At 35.8% G+C, this 18,797-nt stretch overlaps 1 protein-coding gene across 2 annotated transcripts in view; it reads left to right on the forward strand.

Moving 5' to 3' along the window:
* Positions 1-18,797, forward strand: part of PAK2 (p21 (RAC1) activated kinase 2) — an 87,297-nt gene that overhangs the window by 39,223 nt on the left and 29,277 nt on the right. Inside the window, exons 1-2 of one of the 2 annotated variants that reach the window (XM_061194315.1) lie at positions 5,330-5,355; positions 6,748-6,955. In XM_061194315.1, the coding sequence (XP_061050298.1) occupies positions 6,769-6,955 (187 nt within the window). In that variant the 5' untranslated portion in view covers positions 5,330-5,355; positions 6,748-6,768. Of the gene's footprint in view, positions 1-5,329; positions 5,356-6,747; positions 6,956-18,797 lie in introns of those variants that run through there. The other variant, XM_061194314.1, reaches the window with a different exon arrangement.

The raw sequence follows: 18,797 nt of genomic DNA on the forward strand, positions 1-18,797 counted from the left end.
CAAAAAGATACTACTGCAATTTATGTGAAAGAGTGTTCTGCCTATGTTTTCCTCTAAGAGTTTTATAGTACCTGGTCTTACATTTAGGTCTTAATCCGTTTTGAGTGTATTTTTGTGTATTGTGTTTGAGAATGTTCTAATTTCATTCTTTTACATGTAGCTGTCCAGTTTTCCCAGCACCACTTATTGAAGAGACTGTATAATCCCTGCTTTTGAATTGCTTTAAGTCTTGGGCAGGAACACACTTAAAATAATAATTAATGATGCACAGTTGTAATTCATTGCCAAAGAATGATCTGATATGTTAATATAATTTAAAAAATATGAGATGAAGGGTTGTTAGTAAACTTGGATTCTGGTCTTAGTTCTGTTAATAATTAAATTTGTGTGACTTCAGGCAAACTGCTTACATTTTGGTGAGTCAGATTCTTCACAAATAAAATAAGGAAGGTGGACCAAATGAATTCCATTCCAACTTTAATACTCTCTGGATTTATATTCCTGTGTAACTGGCATTCAGAGGATGTGAGGGGTCTTTTTGAACAGGGACAGACAGGCATGACCTTACATAGGAAATAATTTTTACTGAGCATTTGGTTGGGTAGAGAAAAGGATGAAGAAAATTTAAGAATGGAGAAATGTATACCCAAAGATGATTTAGGCCAGGAAAGTCTTTGGTATATTTGGGGAACATGAAGTATAGAATTTATGTGCGCTCATGTGAGATCAGATTGATTTGGTAGTAAATGGCCCTAAATGGCAGTAGCTGCTGAGGAACGTATAGCCAGGGAGAGTGTTATCATGTGTTATTTTTAGTCAACCAATTTTAACTTCTTTCTCTAAACAAAAGCTGAATGTATAGAAACTCTTTGGGAAGCTAGTTAGGGCTTCTTCTAACCTTTTCCTCTGAATAGCAGCTGAAGACAGATTCATTAGAGAAATCATGAGATGAAGGGATCAAGTCCTCAGCTTAGCTAGTGGCAGAGTAATCAATGTTTTGTCAAGGGTCATGCTTTTATTTACTACCATCTAATCACTTATGAGGCATATTACTTAGAATTATTGCCATCATATTTGTCATTTTGAGGAATTTCATTAGGGACATCTGTGACCTATAAAATTTAGATTTTGTTCAGACATGTGTTGCCTAATAGGGTGCGTCGTGTTAGTTGGGATTTCCTTGAGACATAGCTAATTTAACTTTATAATGTAGATAAAGAAGAAAGTTCTGAAACAAATAATGTATTAGCTCCTCTTTAGTTTTATTGGACTGAATTTGTGCAGAAAACTTTAAAAATTACTGTACAGTATATTAAAATAAAGCAGTAAAGAAATTTTTTTGAATAACCAGAGTATAAGGAAAGGCTGTGTTCTGAAAGTTGCCTTGTTAGTGTTGTTTGCTTTAGAATTTGGTGGTGGTATTTTTCATATAAATGACAGTCTCTCTGGCTGACATCTTTCTGGTTTTTGTTACAAAAAACAGTGTAGTAATTACTATGACATAAGTATAGATTTTGAACCATTTTCAAGATTTGATTAGGTTTTTGTGCCCCAGCTTGGAAATCAAGCCATTGATTACCTTTTACCTTTTCCTATGTCAAAAATGTGTTCTGTAGAGTATAGGAGGAAATAAATATGGGTCTTCTGCTGCCTCAGTAGCACATCAGAAAGAATTGGGACTATGAGGGTGAAGTATGGAGCTGGGGTAAACTCTAAAGCAGCAGTTCTCAAAGAGTGATCTGTGGTACCCTTGGGGGTCTGTGAGTCAAAACCTATTTTTCATAATAATACTAAGGTGTTCTTTGCCTTTTTACACTGTGTTGACATTTGCATTGATGATGCAAAAGCAGTGGTGGGTAAAACTGACTGTACTTTAATACAACTCATTCAAGGCAATAGCTATGTGCTTGTAGTTTTTTTTTTTTAAAGCCAGTTTCACTTAAGAATGGACTTGAAACAATAAAATTACTAATCTTATTATATCTCTACTTTTGAGTTTACTTTTAAAGTATTTTGTATAGCAAAATGGGAAGTACTCATAAGGTACTTATGAAGTATGAAATGGTTGTCTTACAGAAAACCACTTATATGATTGAGCTTAAAAAGGCCCCGTTTCCTGGAACACCATTTTTATTTGAAAGAACGACTGGCCCACTGAACAACTCTGGTTGTTCAGACTTAGGTATTTGGCAGACATTTTCTTGAAAATGAATGAAGTGACAGAATTCGTTGTTAATTGATAAAATTTAAATTTTCAAATGAAAATTAGAGTTTTAGAAAACTTGTATTCACTTTCTTGAGTTTGACAGGTTCCCAATACCTAGACTTTTCTGATGAGATCAGTGGTGATGTTAATGAATGTGATTTTATTTTTATTGTATAATGAAGTGTAAACATTGGAATATCTTAATAATTGAATGAGCCAATACTTTCCAGATAATCAATTCATGACATTACAAAATTCATTCATGGGTAAAAGATCCATTCAAAGTGCAAGAGAAATCAATGGATTTAATGTAACAGAGTACAAAAAATTTATTGCTGTGGTTTCAGAGTCCATATCTAACCTTATGAAGGTTGAGTTTGGTGTAGTATCAAAGAGGAATATCCACAATTATCTGAAAGCTATTAAAATACTCCCTTTTCCAGCTACATATCTGTGTAAGACCAGATTTTCTTCATATACTTCAACCAAAACATAACACAATAAATTGAATGCAGAAGCAGATATGAGAATCCAACTGTCTTCTACTAAGCCAGACATTTAAAAGATTTGCAGAAAAGTAAACTAATGCCACTCTTGTCACTATATTCTGTTTTGGAAAATGTTATTTTTCATAAAAATGTTATTTATGAATAACATTGTAATGTAATGGGTTTAATGAAATAAATACTTAAATAACTTATTTTAATTTCTTACAGTGAATATAGATAGATAGAACGCACATAAACAAAAATTGAGATCCTCAGTAATTTTTAAGAGTGTGAAGGGGTCTTGAGGCCAAAATGTTTTGAGAACTGCTGCTTTGAAGAAACAAAGTGGCTTTTAATATGCATGTGTTGAGAACAAATGTTGATAAAGGGCATAACCTAACTTAAATACGTATGTGCTGGTCTTTCCCAGTAGATTATGAGCTCTTGGAGAAGAATTAAGTCCTCTTTTCTTGTCTCCAACTTCTAGCATAGAATCTTATAAATAGTAATATCATGATAGTAATAGTAGCAGCCTTCAATTATTAACTCATTTAATCTTTATGAGGTAAATATTATTAATTCCTATCCTAAATTGAGATATAATTCACATAGCTGAAATTTACCATTTTAAAGTATACAGTTCAGTGGTTTTAATATATTCACAAGGTTGTTCAACTGTTACCAGTGTCTAATTCCAGAATATTTTCATTCCTCCAAAGTCACATCCCATTTCCCTCACTGTCTAGCAACCACTAATCTACTCTCTGTCTCTGTGGATTTGCCTGTTGTAGACATTTCATGTAAATGGAATCCTATAATTTGTGGTCTTTTTGTGTCAGGCTTTTTTCACTTATGTTTTCAAGGTTTATTTCATGTTGTAGCATGTATCAGTACTTGACTCCTTTTTGTGGCCAAACAGTATTCCATTGTATAGATATGACATATTTTGTCTGTCTGTTCATCCGTTGATAATTTGGTTGTTTTCCTCTTTCGGCTATCACGAATAATGCTGCTGTGAACATTCATATGCAAGTTTTTGTGCGGACATGTGTTTTCAATTCTCTTAGGCATATACTGGAAGTGAAGTTGCTAGGTCATATGGTAGGTTACTCTATATTTAACCTTTTGAGGAATTTATTCCTTTTGTAATAGCGTTCTTATTTTTGAATAATTTTAGACTTACAGAGAAGTTGCAAAGATAGTAGATTTCCTGTATAACTATCACCCATCTTCCCCTAATATTAACATTACATAAACCATAAAATGTATCTCAAAGCAAAGACGCCAACACTAGTACATTATTATTAACTAAATTGTAGATTTTATTTGGATTTCACCAGTTTTTCCACTGATGTCTTTTTTTCAGTTCCAGGATACCACATTGTCATGTCTCCTTAGCCTCCTCTGTTCTATGACAATTTCTCAATCCGTCTTTGTTTTTCATGTCCTTGATGGTTTTGAGACGTGTTGGTCAGGAATTTTGTAGGACGTCCCTCAATTTGGGTTTATCTGATTTTTTCCCCCATGATTAGATATGGGTTTGGGGAAGAATACCACAGACGTGAATTGTGCTCCTCATCACATTACGTCTGGAGATTAATGATGTCATTGTGACTTATCACTGGTGATGTTAACCTTGATCACTTGGTTAATGCCAGATTTTTCCATTGTGGTGTTATTTTCCCCTTTCCATACTCTTTTCTTTGGAAATGAGTCACTAACTCTAGCCTACACTCAAATGGGGAGGGAAGTTAAGTTCCAACTCCTAGAAGGGAATGTATCTACATATATATTATTTGGAATTCTTTTGTAAGGAAGATTTGTCCCTCTGCCCCATTTTATTTATGTATTCAGTTTTTTTGTATCGATATGAATTATGTATATTTATTTTATACCTTGGATTATATAGTACTTTATTAATTTTATTGTTCAAATCATTCCAGTATTGGCTTTTGGGAGAACTCTTTCCTGTGTCCTTTTGACATGCTGTCATGCTTTATAAGTACTTCCTTATCTTCTGACACTGTAAGACACTATAGACTCATCCTGTATTTTCCCTGTCCAGGCCTAGAATCAGCCATTTCTCTAAGAAACTCTGAGTCACAGTTTAGTCCTAAGGTCACACACTTAAGTAAATGATGGAACTAGGATTCCAACCAAAGCAATCTGATGCCACAACCCAGTACTGGACAACATGCAGCTGAAGGTGCGGTGCCAATTTCTAGTTATGTTCCATTTATGAGCCAGCCTTAAGGATAGAATTTGTAGTCAGTTTACACTAAATAATTATTGTGCCCAGTTTTATATTGATCTTTTTTTAACCACAGCTATGCTGATTATAATCAAGTTTAAAAATTACTTGTTAATCACAGATAACCACTGTTAATGTTTTGGTGCATTTCCTTCTGTAAATGCATGCAAATGTATTTTGGAATTTTGTTATCCTGATTTTTAAATAGGAGCAATTCACAGTGTAATCAAAATCTAAATGTGTAGTTTCTATATTGTAACTGGTGATTAAGATAAAAGTGAGCTACTCTAGGGTTAATCTGTTTTGCCTTAATGTTTGGTCACATAAAAGCTAAATATCTGTCTTGATTTTATCAATTCATCAGGTAATCCACATGATGTGACCAGCTGGTTTGGAAGAATCATCTGACTGTATGTTGTTCACACCACCTTCGTAGATCCCACCCCCATTTCTTCCTTTGAGTACCAGTAGTTTAATTTCACTTCAGGCAGTCTTTCTCATACACAGTTATAGATCTTTTCTTTCTCTCTTCTCCAGCTAGTTACCTCCAGAAATGTTTATTTTCCCCTTTTACCTTCTTTCATTCTTCCTCTTGTAGGCTGAAAAATAACCATCATATGACATATAAATTATACAGTAGTGCTTTAACATACTCCTATCAAGGGAAACAAAAGCTGTAAGATTTGGCATGGAATTAGGTATAATTCTTCATCCCTCAATTCTTTTCAAATTATACCTACTATTCTTCAGGTACTAGCATTCAGACTAAATAAAAATCTTCTAAATTATTTTTAATTTTATCTAAAAACAGTTGCATTCTTTTCATTGTACATATACAAAGTTTTGTTCACTTAACATGTGTTAAATAATGTTACAATCAAATCAGGATCTAATTATCAATCAAAATCTTGTTTAGTGAGGTATTATTTCCTAACATATATACTTTTGTATCAGAGCTCATCTATAAGTTAGGCATCCCCTCTCCTTCACTGCTGATTTTAAATATGTGTAGTCTACTTTTTTTTAAAGACATAAAATAGATGTGTATACATATATGTAAACAAGGTTGACATTTCTGCTGAATTAGCCATGTGGATAAGGAGGGTAACTTGACGGCCTGGACAGGGCATCACAGGATGACAGAACCTTGGGATTTGGCCAAACTCTGGATTTACTTTTGTCAGTGTTCCCAGACTTGAAGGGACTAACGTATGTAGTTAGATGGTCAGATTTTCAGAGAAACCAAATATTGTATCAGTGGCACGTTCCTATCCTTTACGAAAGTCTATATTGAGGTTAAGTTGTGATGACAAAGCTAGCAAGCATGGAATCAGTTTGGAGGCTATTGGTTGATATTTTTAGTAGCAAGCATCCTATCTCTGCTCTAGAAGTAGACCTATCAGAGACATATATCCTATTATTGGCTGGTCAGGACATAGTCTTCCTCTTCGAATTATTATTTTTTTAAGACTCTATGTTGTCTGTTCATTGGAACATTTACTCTTAGAATCAGTTGAATAGGTGGATATACTCTGATACGTTAGTGTCATCTTGCTTCCCCAAAATTATCATAGTCCTCTTAATGGGATATGACTTTTCAAAGATTCCCTCAGCTAGCCATTTACCAACTTTGTTAGGGGAGATTGCCTATATTGCAACTAATTTCATCTCTTAAGTTTTACAGCTTTAAATGGGTAACGTTTTCTAATTTGAAGTTGGGGAGGGAATAAACACTGTTTTGTGCTTGTCCATACTATTTTTTGCCTTGTTGTTAACTGTATGTTTTTGCCTGTCTGTTTCAGGCCATATCATAATTCTGAATCATGTCTGATAACGGAGAACTGGAAGACAAGCCTCCAGCACCCCCTGTGCGAATGAGCAGTACCATTTTTAGCACTGGAGGCAAAGACCCTTTGTCAGCCAATCACAGTTTAAAACCTTTGCCCTCTGTTCCAGAGGAAAAAAAGCCCAGGAATAAAATCATCTCTATATTCTCAAGCACAGAGAAAGGTAAATAGCTACTGTGGTTTCAAGAGTCACAGTTATTATTTTATGTTATTGGTTTTGATATCTTTTTAATTAAAGTATAATAAGCTGGTATCTTTTATGGTGAGAACAGTAAACATACAATTGATGGTGGTATATAGGCACTATTAGAAAGGCTAGTTTGGAAATTCCCTGGTGGTGCAGTGGTTAGGACTCTGTGCTTTCACTGCTGAGGGTGCGGATTCAATCCCTGGTCAGGGAACTAAGATCCCACAAGCTGCGCAGCACAGCCAAAAAAAGAAAAAAATAGGAAGGCTAGTTTATTTTAAACTGTAATGGAAAAGAATAAAACGAAGGTTGTTGCTCATTCTATTTGTTATGTCCAGTGAATTTCTGTACTCCCCTCCTTCATTTTCTAAGGCTTGGGCCACAGTTCATGGCTTCCTAACATTAATGAGATTCGTGATATTTGAGAAAGACTTGCTATTAGAAGAATGGAAATATAAAGTCTACAGTCTCCTGTCTGAAATCTCAGGAGCCAACTGTGGCTTGGAATTAAGAGGTTTTCTGACTTTTGAGTAGTAGTAATGCTGTCTTTTTTTAAAAAGTTAATTAATTTATTTATTTTTGGCTGTGTTGGGTCTTCGTTGCTGCGCATGGGGTCTCTCTAGTTGCAGCGAGCGTAGGCTACTCTTCATTGTGGTGTGTGGCCTTCTCACTGCGATGGCTTCTCCTGTTGCAGAGCACAGGCTCTAGAGCGCAGGCTTCAGTAGTTGTGGCTCACGGGCTTAGTTGCTCCATGGCATGTGGGATCTTCCCGGGCCAGGGCTCGAACCCGTGTCCCCTGCGTTAGTAGGCGGACTCTTAACCACTGCGCCACTAGGGAAGGCCCCAGTAATGCTGTCTTTTTGTCATGTATTCTGTAATACCCTGAGATTCATCTGAGGCAACACTCAGTAATCAACACATAAATGGATCTTCCGTAAACAAGAGTCTAGTCCAGTGTTTCTCATCCTCAGTAAGATAGACATTTGGGGGCCAAATAATGCCTTGTTGCAGGGATCTGTCCTGTGCACTATAGGATGTTAAGCACCATTTCTAGCTTTTACCTGCTAGATGTTAGTAAGTAGCACCTCCTACCCAGTTGTGACAACTGAAAATGTCTCCAGACATTGCCAGATTCCCCTGTGGGGCAAAATTGCCTCCAGTTAAGAACCACTGGTCTAGTCACACAAAGTAGAATAAAGACTATAAATAGTCTCACATAAGTTGAATTCACTAAATTTGTTTTGGTGCCAAACCTAAAGAAAGAACTTTTGGTTTTCAGAGAGCTTTATGGATTTTAGAATTGGATAAGGGATTATGGACTGTAATGGATTTTAGAATAAAGGTTAGGGATTAGTTTGTTTTATTATATTAAGCATGACAGTATGGCTGTGACAGCTAGTAATAGTTATAAGTAGAGGTAAAGATATTTTTTCACTCATATATGTCTAAGTTTACATGGAGAGGTAAACCCTAGTGGAAGAAAACAGTGCTTTGTATATAATAATAAATACACATTTAATTTGAGAGTTGAAAATACATAATCAATGAAAATTTGAATGAGGCAATATAGTTAATATTAATAGAGAATCAAGTGTTAGAGAATTTAGATATGCTGGCAGGATATAATCATTGAACAGTTGAAAAACTGTTCATTTTAGTGTATATCTCTTGTTTCTAATTTTCCTCTTATTTTTAAGATTTCATGTGAGGTTGTAACTGAAAAGCCTCATGAAAGTATGTTTTTTAAGTTTATTTAACAGAAGTGGTAGCATGTGTATTTGACGTGTTTGAGAATGAAAAGTGTATGTACTTAGACTGGATTAAATAAAAGATAAAGGGGGAAATCAGGAAATGAACCAAAAAGTACGCGTGGGAAGAAGGCAGAAAAAGTGGATGTGTTGGAGAGCACTAAATTGTAATCTTCCGTAGTAGTAAATCAGTGTATTTAAAGTAAGAAAACCTAAAAATGGCAGTGTAAACACAGTATTTATAATTACGGAGGTTAGAAAAAAATTTATGGTGGTTGGTTAGTACCAGAAGAAATTGCTCAAAGGGTTGAAATCACTTGCCTGTGGAGAGCAGAATGCAAAATTGGGGTAGGAGAATGCTCAAGATAGGATAACAACATGTACTTGGGGACAGCCTTGGAAAGGGGAAGAGAAGAGCACTAAATGAAGGAGAAAGTGTGGACAGTCCAGCACTTTGGGTAAATGGTAGGGTGGTAGGGTTTGTGAGCAAACTGAACACGCATTTACATAAATGTAGCAGAGCATGCCTATCTCTCTGATCATATTGAGAATCTTCCAGTTTTACCCTCCTTCATTAACTCCCCTTTCTTTTCTTTTCTCCTAGAAATATTAACACTTATCAGTGGTGACTAATTCAAGGTCCCCCACTAACAAAGGGAGGGTGAGGGTACCTGGGGGTCCTAGGGAAGGCTCTGATTGCCTTCAGGTTTATCAGCTTTTGAGGTCTGTAATTAACATCCATTAAATTTTTTTTGGTGATTTCTGAAGTCTTTTGTTTTCTTGTGCTCATTATATTCAAGATTTAATAACTTTTTAGTGCTAATCTTAAAACTTTACAAGCTCTTTAAAAAAAATAAAACAAAACTTTGCCTTTCTTATCCAATTCCTTTATTCCTTTCTCTAAAAAACAGAAAATGTCAAACTATACAAAGTGTAACAGTCTAATGAACCTTGTAACCCAGCTTCAACAATTATCATTCTTTCTCCACTTACTTTTTAGGTTAAAATTACATATATTGAAATGCATAAAAATTAACTACGGTTTTGACAAATGGACAGACCTGTGTAAGCCATAATCATTATCCCCCTATCACATTATACACCACTTCCATCTCCCTGGAAAACTCTTTCACATCGTGTCCCAAATAGTCTACTCCTCCCCCACCTTTGGGAAACTTCTGTCTGATTTTTCACCTTTGATCAGTTCAGCCTGTTTTAGAACTTTATATAAATAGAATTTTGCTTTAATTTTTTAGTTTTGTGGTGACATCATACACAAAAGAGTATAGTATACATAATGTATATATTTTAATAAACACCCTTGTACCCACCACCCAACATAGAATTTTACCAGTATGCCCTGAAGTCCCCATCGGCCACACCCCATCCTACCCCTCCTCTTCCTCCTTCTCCTCCTCCCCCGACAATATCTACCATCCTGAATTTTGCATTTTTTATTTCTTGCTTTTTATTATAATCTTATGGCATAACATCCCCAAATAATATATGGTTTGGGTTTGCCTATTTGGGAACATTTTATAAATGGAATCATACTACAGTATATGCATATTTTCAGGATGTATATTTTCACTCGACCTCATGTTTTTGAGATTTATGTTGATATATATAGCTGTAGTTCTTTTTCACTGCTAATGTTGATATATGTAGCTGTAGTTCATTTTCATTGCTGTACGCTAGTACACTGTATAAATAGATGGCAGTTTATTTACCTGGTCTCCTATCTATAGACATTTGGATTATTTTCATGAACAGTGCTGCTATGGGTAATTTTAAACATATCTCTTGGTGGACATGTGGAAGTATTTTTCTAGGGCAGTGCTTTTCAGACATCAGGTCGTTTTGATTCTAATTGCTTATTAGAATCTCTTGGGAAGCTTAATTAAATAAATCTGTGTCCAAGCTCCATCGCAGACCAATTGAATCAGTCTTCAGGAGCTTACCTGGGCATCAGTTCTGGTTTTGCTTTTAATTTTTTTAATACCTCAGGGGATTCTAATGTGCATCTAATATTAAGAACCACTGCATTAGTGAGTTATGAAATCTATATAGTGGATGACACTAAATGAAATGGAGTATAGAGTTATTGCACACAGTATAAATAGAGTTATTGCAAAAGTTTCATGAAACTTCTGTTTCAGTTGTGTGTATGTAGGGTCAGGATGTAAAGTGTATTGATGTGGGTCCTGGCCAAATATTTAAAGGTTGCTCTCAGGTATATACTTAGTAGTAAAATTGCTGGGTTACAGGGTACTCCCATGTTTGACTTGACTAGGTTTATCAAATTACTTTCTAAAGTTTTTTTTTTTAATGTTCATTCTCACCCACAGAACACGAATGTTCTATTGCTGAACATCCTTGCCAATTCTTGTATTATGGGATTTTAATTTTTGCCAATTTGGGAGGTGTGAAATGGTATCTCATGGTAGTTTTAATTTGGATTTCCCTGATGACTTGGGAAATTGAGTATCTTTCCATATATTAATTTACTATTCATTTGTGTTTTCTGTGACATACCTGTTTTTTAGTCCAGTTTTCTGTTGAGTTCTTTTTCCTTAAACATTCCTTATAGTCTATATACTAATCCTTTGTCAGCTATGTGTTATTAAATATAGATTTCCAGGTTGCAGTATGCCTTTTCACCCTTTCAGTGGTATCTTTTGATGAATAGAAGTTATTAATTTTGGTGTAGTTGAATTGATCAGTTCTTTTCCTTTATGTAAAGTTTGAGCTTTTTGTGTTTTAAGAAATTTTTGCCAAACTAGAGGTGATATTTTCTTAGGTTTTTCTAAAAGTTTTATAATTTGGCTTTTACAGTTTAAACCTTTGAACTATCTGGATTTGGTTTTTGTGTATTTGTAAAGAGAGATTCATTTTCACTTTTTTTTTTAAACCAGTGTCCCAGACCATTTATTGAAACTTTTATCATTTCCCCACTAACCTACAGTATTAGCCATTATCCGTCAGGTTTCCACGTATGCCGGGATCTGTTTCTGTGTTTTCTGTTTTATTGCATTGGCTCATTTCTCTGTACCTACACTAATACCAGACTGCCTTAATTGTTATAGCTTATAATTCTTAATACTGATAGAGCAAATCTGGTACCATGTGGTTCTTCAGGATCTTTTGACCCTTTGCTCTTCTGTATAAATTTTGGACTTTGCTTATCATGTACTTTTTTAAAAAACCTGTTGATGCTTTGATTAGAATTGCCTTGAATTTGTAGGGCAAGTTGGGGAGAATTGCATTCAGCTTTGTAGTTGAGAGTAGAACATCTGCAGAGTCTCTTTGTGTAGTCTACTTGGAGGGAGATATTTAGGAGTGCGTCATTTTCACTTAGACTGAGAGAGAAAAAGATGTTTGGAGGGTGGGGTGCTCTTTGATACCTCCTATTCCTGGGGTTCTTCTCCCTTTCCAGCCCAACCTCCCACACTTACAGTTCCTTTCTGGAAGCGAACACCTCCGACAGGGCCTGAACCTTGAGGGTTAGGAATGTGGATGTGTATGCACATTCATGCTTGTATGAATACAGAAATCCATCTGCAATTTCATCCTCCTGTCTACATCCTGAGCTGCTGTTTCTCTCTCTAGTTTTATCGTAATTGCTTTTCATCTTTGGGCATTCCTCACAGATTTTGTTCCATGGTGAATAAAGAGGTTTGGTGTAGAAGGGGAGAGCTACAATATGTGCTTGGTCTATCACCTTTAAACAGAAGGATAAAAGGGAAAAAACTGTATTTTTATTTTAAAAAATTACAGTGACCCTAAGATCTTTGCCAACTCTAATGTAAAGCCTCATCTAGAGATATTAATTTTGTTCTGCTCAAATTTACATCCCTTATTGCTGTCCTTATTACTAAACAGACAGCTAATATTTTCATTAAAAAAAAAAGACTCTAGAGTATCTTCAGTTATTCATTATTGGTTTTCATGTCACTGCAAAAATTAAGAAAATTAGAAATTGTACCTTTTATAACAACTTGACTGAATAAATCTTTTTCATATCCCTGCTAATTATGTATCTTATGCACTCTGTGAGTCATCAGAGATTCCATGATCAGCAAGGCCGATGATATCCCTGCCCTCATGCACTAATAAAAGACTGCAACATATAATTACGAACTGTGAAAAGTGATGATAGGGATTAGAGTAAGATGTCTGTTATATCTGGGAAGGCTTCCTAAAGAAGGGATATTAGAGCTGAAGACTGAAGGATGAGTAAGTGAAAATAGGAGGATTTTGATAGTTAAAAAGTATGTTCTGTGCCTAGAAAAGAGTTTCAGTGGCCCAGGTACAGGGGGGGATCGTAGCACATTCGTGGAGCTGAGTACGGTCAAGTGTGGTGTGAAAGCAGAGAAGAAGAGAGAATAATAGCATGATGTATGTAGGAAACTGCAGGTAGCAGAAGAGGCTAAAGAGGTAGGCAGGGAGCAGTTCATAAAGGGCCTTGTATTCCATGCTACAGAGCTCAGATTTTATCCTGTTTCCTGGGGAACCATTACAAGATTTTAAACAGTGGAAAGACCTGGTCACATTTCTGTCTTAAATAGGCGAGACTAGTAGCTGTCTAGAAAATAGGTTTTGTTGGAGGTCTAAGACTGAAGTTGGAAACTAGTTAGGAGGATTTTGCAGTAGTGCAGGTGAGAAATGGGCTTAACAAGTCTAGTAGTTTTGATAACGAAAAACGAAAATGTCAGTGAGCCATTGTCTTGGCTTATTTTTAAAAGCTCTATTCAGTTAGCTAGTGTTGAATGATGTGTATTTATAAACTAAAGCAATTTTTGTATCTAATTATTCAACCTATATGCACTTTCACCTCTAGTTGGTTATGAAGATGATAGACTTAGAACTGTAAATATTCTTTCTGGTCTAAAAATCTAATTCTAAGATTAATAATAGTAGTCCATACTCCTCTGTCTGTTTCCTAGAGAATACCCTTCTGTGTGATGGAACAAGTTTAGGTCACCAGTTTGAAGCTTTTTGGGTCAAAAGAACAAAGTAATCAGTAATCACTGATTCTGTTAAACAGAAAAGTCTTCCTTTTAAAGAAATGGGGGCTTTTTTAGCCTTAGACTCTAGCTCAAATGTAGCCTAAGTAGTGGTGGCTTTTAAGGATATGGTAGTGGCATATTTAGGATTCTTTCAAGTACCTTTTGTGCAGCACATTACTCAGGGTACCCACTTCTTAGCTGAAGGTTGCTGCCTGCCTGCTTGTTTTGTTGTCTCATGAAGTTGAAAAATGATGCTAACAATCCTTTTTTCCCAGTCCACTAAAAAATTGTGCATTTTTATTAAAAGAAGTTTCTTTCCCTGGTCCATTACTTCCCATCAAGTGATCCAGTTGCTGGGTGGACATCCTGTAGGTAGATGACTGTGGGGGTTTTTTGTTGTTGTTTGTCCATATAGCTCTTGGATTCCAGAGTTATAAAGCAGTGGTTCTGTTTACATAGCAATATCCTTCCAGCACATTGTTTGATTTGAGACATGCCTCAGTATCTTTTTGTTTTAGATACTGTTTTTAATATCCCTTTCCCCTCCTACTAGGACTACTAAAATGCAAGGAGTATTTGTGTGTATGTGTGTTATATAAAAACAAATGAAATTAAACAGATTTTTAGGGTATTGTGCTTCAAGTTCTGCTTAATCATTTTCACTTCTTTCCTTTAACTCTTTATTCTATACTCCTAACATATATGAAACTTTCTATTAAATATCTCTAAATTTTTCAAAATTCCCAAGTTGAAAAATATGGCTGGGCCTTAGATACAACAGGAACCGGGAATTCTCTTGCTATATGTCTAGTTTTCCTGCTTTCTGTGTATCTGATCATATTTCTTTCGTATATCAGACTGATTTTTTTTCTCTGTGTGTTGGGAAATACAGCCCTCAACAGTTCCTGGGCTTTATTTCTTATATTCACCGGTGAGAGACTGATTCTAAGGGTCCTAAGACTGGCTTAGTTTATGTATTCACCCCTGAACCAATCTAATTGTCTGGGAGTGTGTGGGCAACTGTGGCTGACGTGGCTTGAATTAGATGCCTGCCTTGGACCAGTCATCTGTAATCAGGGTCATATAAGAAAATGGCATCTTTCCCAACTATGTACATATCAGAAGTGGATACTGAGCAGATTTTTTAAAAAGAAGAAACAAATACTTTTATATAGTGCATGAAATTTTATGTTTTTCTGTCAGCAGTTCAGAGCCGTATAAAGAGTCGTCAACTATTAGTTTATAGTTGGTTAATAAATATTTCCTCCTATATGCAGGATACCAAGTTAGAAGTCAAGGGACATAATAGAGAAAGTAGAGGGCATGACTTCAGGTTATTCACAGTCTAATGGAATATGAAAGATTGTTTATGAGAGATGTAAATGTGCATTTCAGTAAAGGTAGCAAAGTTTATATTAGGCTTAACAGTTACATTTCCCTCTGCTCCTTTCCATGACCAATGTGTGCTGCCCTCCTACCATAGCCTATTAGGAGAATCTAATGGTTAAACATGCCTCTATTTACTCTCCCTCCCCAGACACAACTAAAATAACAGTAAAAAAAGAATTATTTTTTCTGTCACAAGGACAAAGAGAACGGGAGAGGAGACAGTAGTGTACAAGAGATTTCAATACATATTTGGAAGAGTGAAGTGGTGGAGAATGGTAACTGACTAAGCAGAACAGAGGAAGACATGTCCTAAGTGTTTGCAGAGGGGAATGTTTATGAGAAGTGACCAATTTCCCTTGTAAAAATCTCAGAGGCTCAGGATTTAGAGGTACACAATTGTGTGTGTGTGTGTGTGTGTGTGTGTGTGTGTGGTTGTGTGTAATACATAGGCTGAAAAGGGGTAATTAGTTGAATATCTCTATAGGATGTGTTGAAGGCCCTCAGGGCCCCTCCTTTATCCCATAGGCATGCAAATATAACTCCATCCTCTGGGGAAACAAAAGAACAAAAAGATATTTATATTTATTTGAGGAGAATTAAATCTGAGAGTCTCCTTATTCTTGTAGAGGAGTCAGAAAAAGGTATAGAACCAAAATGAAAAAGGCAGATTCAGGAAAGCTAACATACTGAACTTCTTTCTTCTGCCCTGCTTTTAGAGCACTTGTACCTTGAGTCAAAGCCCTCAGACAAGAGAATGAACGATTTTTTTCTGGATAAACAGAATGTCCTGGGGAGAAATATTTCAGATACTCCACACCCATCCTCACCTTTAATGAAAAGGCTGACTTATCTCCCAGTTAACTTTTTAATACTTTTCTGTACGAGTAGACAGCAAAGGATCACCAGACATTTGAGAAAAACCCTTAACATAAGAGAGTCCAAAACAACAGGGGGTAAAATGTGAATGTAGAAGAAACAGGGAGGGAAAAAAACCCAACGTATACACACACATAAACTATATAATCTTCAAAGAGAGAAGATAAAGTGCATCCATGAAACAGGAAAAGTATTCTCAGAGAAAAAATGATCAGAGAACAATGAGAAATAATTATCGGAATGTCAACAGTTAAGATTATCAACACAAACAAAAGACATCAATAGGCAAAGGATTGGAAGATAGTCAAGAAAATTTTCCCAGATTGTTGAAAGTACAAAGATGGAAAATATGAGAGAAAAGGTAACAGTTACAAGAACAGACCAGGATGGACTTATCTAACTAATAATGACAAAGAAAATAATTAAATAATAGAAAAAATTTTCCAGATCTGAAGAATATGATTTCTAGGTGGAAGCAGCTCACTGAGTGCTCAACACAGTGAATGAATGAAGACCATATCAAATCACATCATCCTGAAGTTTCATTATACCACAGATAAGACAGCAAAACCTGTTATACTTCCACTCAAGATATAGTAACAGGGACCAGATTTATCTCCCCACCTAAAAAAACTAAAACACTGGGGAAAAATGTACAAAACAACAGTTTTCAAGACATTGGACATCAGATAGTAAAGGAAAGTGATCCCAAAGAGATGGGAAACAAATGAGTTGAGTCCTATAATTGATGCAGCTTATTGCCTGAAGAGCTTACAGCAATAGGGAGGGACAATTAAGTGGTCTCATAAAGTTGAAAAACAGAACTGGGAATTTGGGGGTGCCATGGCTGCTAGTTTGTAGTCAGAGTATCAGAGAGTAAAGAGCTGAACAGAGAGAGAAAGAGATCTGCAGAGGATCCCCTTTGAGTCTTCAGTAGCACATGCGTGTGAGGAAACTACCCAAAACTGGAGGGAAAAAACCACTGGAAATTATAAAAGGGAACAGCCTTTAAAGCTCACACAGGGCCCAGAATATTTCCTGTTCCCACTATTCAGAGTACAAAATATTGGATAGAGGTCTTGCCTCAGTAGCAGGACAGAATTAGCCCTAGATTAAATGCTGCTCTAGCCCTGCCTAACAAAACTTTAAAAATAATACCTAAAAATATCAACTGTTTCTAAATTTGTTTCTCTCCTATATGAGTAGACAGCTAAGAATCACCTATCTATGTCCCAGAACAAAGTTCACAAATATTTATAGGAATGCAAAAATATCTGCACCTAACAAGGAAAAAAAGTCTGGTATCCAGTCAGTATTTGTAAATAAATATGAGTAAATGAGTAAAGTCTAGTCAATATTTGTAAATAAATATGAGTAAATGAGTAAAATCCATCAACTGGAATCAGTGCCAAAGTAACACAGGTGATAGAATTAGTAGGCATGGACATTAAAATATTTAAATAACTGTATCCTATATGTTGAAGAACCCAAAGGAAGGATTTAGCATATTAAGGAAAAGCAAAGGAAGAGAGAAAAAAGAACAAATCAAAATTCTAGAGTTGGAAAATACACTGGACAAAACTAACAGTAGACTAGCCATTGCAGAGTAAAAGATGAGTGAATTTGAAGACCATGGCAATAGAAACCATCAAAATAAAACTTGGAGAAAAAAGACTGAAACAAAAGTGAACAACCATGGAACAACTTCACGCAGACTAATGTAAGTATAACTGAAGTCTCCAAAGGAGGGGAAGGAGAGACATTTAAAAAACATCACCTAGATGGGTGGGATAGGGAGTGTGGGAGGGAGGGAGATGCAAGAGGGAAGAGATATGGGAACATATGTATATGTATAACTGATTCACTTTGTTATAAAGCAGAAACTAACACACCATTGTAAAGCAATTATACTCCAATAAAGATGTTAAAAAAAATAAAAATTAAAAAAAAACAATACTTAAAATAAGGACCTACTGTATATGTATAGCACAGGGAACTCTACTCAGTACTCTGTAATGACCTATATGGGAAAAGAATCTTAAAAAGAGTGGATACATGTATATGTATAACTGATTCACTTTGCTGTACACCTGAAACTAACATATCATTGTAAATCAGTTATACTCCAATAAAAATTATTAAAAAAAAAAAAACCTTAAAAAGAAAACTTTAAACAATGGCTGATTTTTTTCCCCCAAATTTAATGGAAACTATAAACCCACAGATTCAAGAAGTTCAGTGAATTCTGAGCACAGGAAACATGATGAAAACTGCACAAAAGCACATAATCATTGTTTAAAACCAGTGATAGAAAACTCTTAAAAACATCCAGACCTTAGGCTCAATTTTCTTTTTTTTTAAATAATTTTATTTTTTAATTTTAATTTAATTTAACTAATTTATTTATTTGTCTGTGTTCGGTCTTTGCTGCCGTGCACGGGCTTTCTCTAGTTGTGGCAAGCAAGGGCTACTCGTCGTTGTGGTGTGTGGGCTTCTCATTGCGGTGGCTTCTCTTGTGGAGCATGGGCTCTAGGCCCACGAGCTTCAGTATTCAGTAGTTGCAGCACGCAGGCTCAGTAGTTGTGGCTTGTGGGCTCTAGAGCCCAGGCTCAGTAGTTGTGGCACACAGGCTTAGTTGCTCTGCAGCATGTGGGATCTTCCCGTACTAGGGATTGAACCCATGTCCCCTACATTGGCAGGTGGATTCTTAGCCACTGCGCCACCAGGGAAGTCCATAGGCTCAATTTTCTGTGAACCTAAAACTGCTCTAAAAAAGTCTGTTTAAAAGAAAAGCTG

The sequence above is a fragment of the Eubalaena glacialis genome, chromosome 6, assembly GCF_028564815.1.
Source record: "Eubalaena glacialis isolate mEubGla1 chromosome 6, mEubGla1.1.hap2.+ XY, whole genome shotgun sequence".
Taxonomy (NCBI): Eukaryota; Metazoa; Chordata; class Mammalia; order Artiodactyla; family Balaenidae; genus Eubalaena; species Eubalaena glacialis.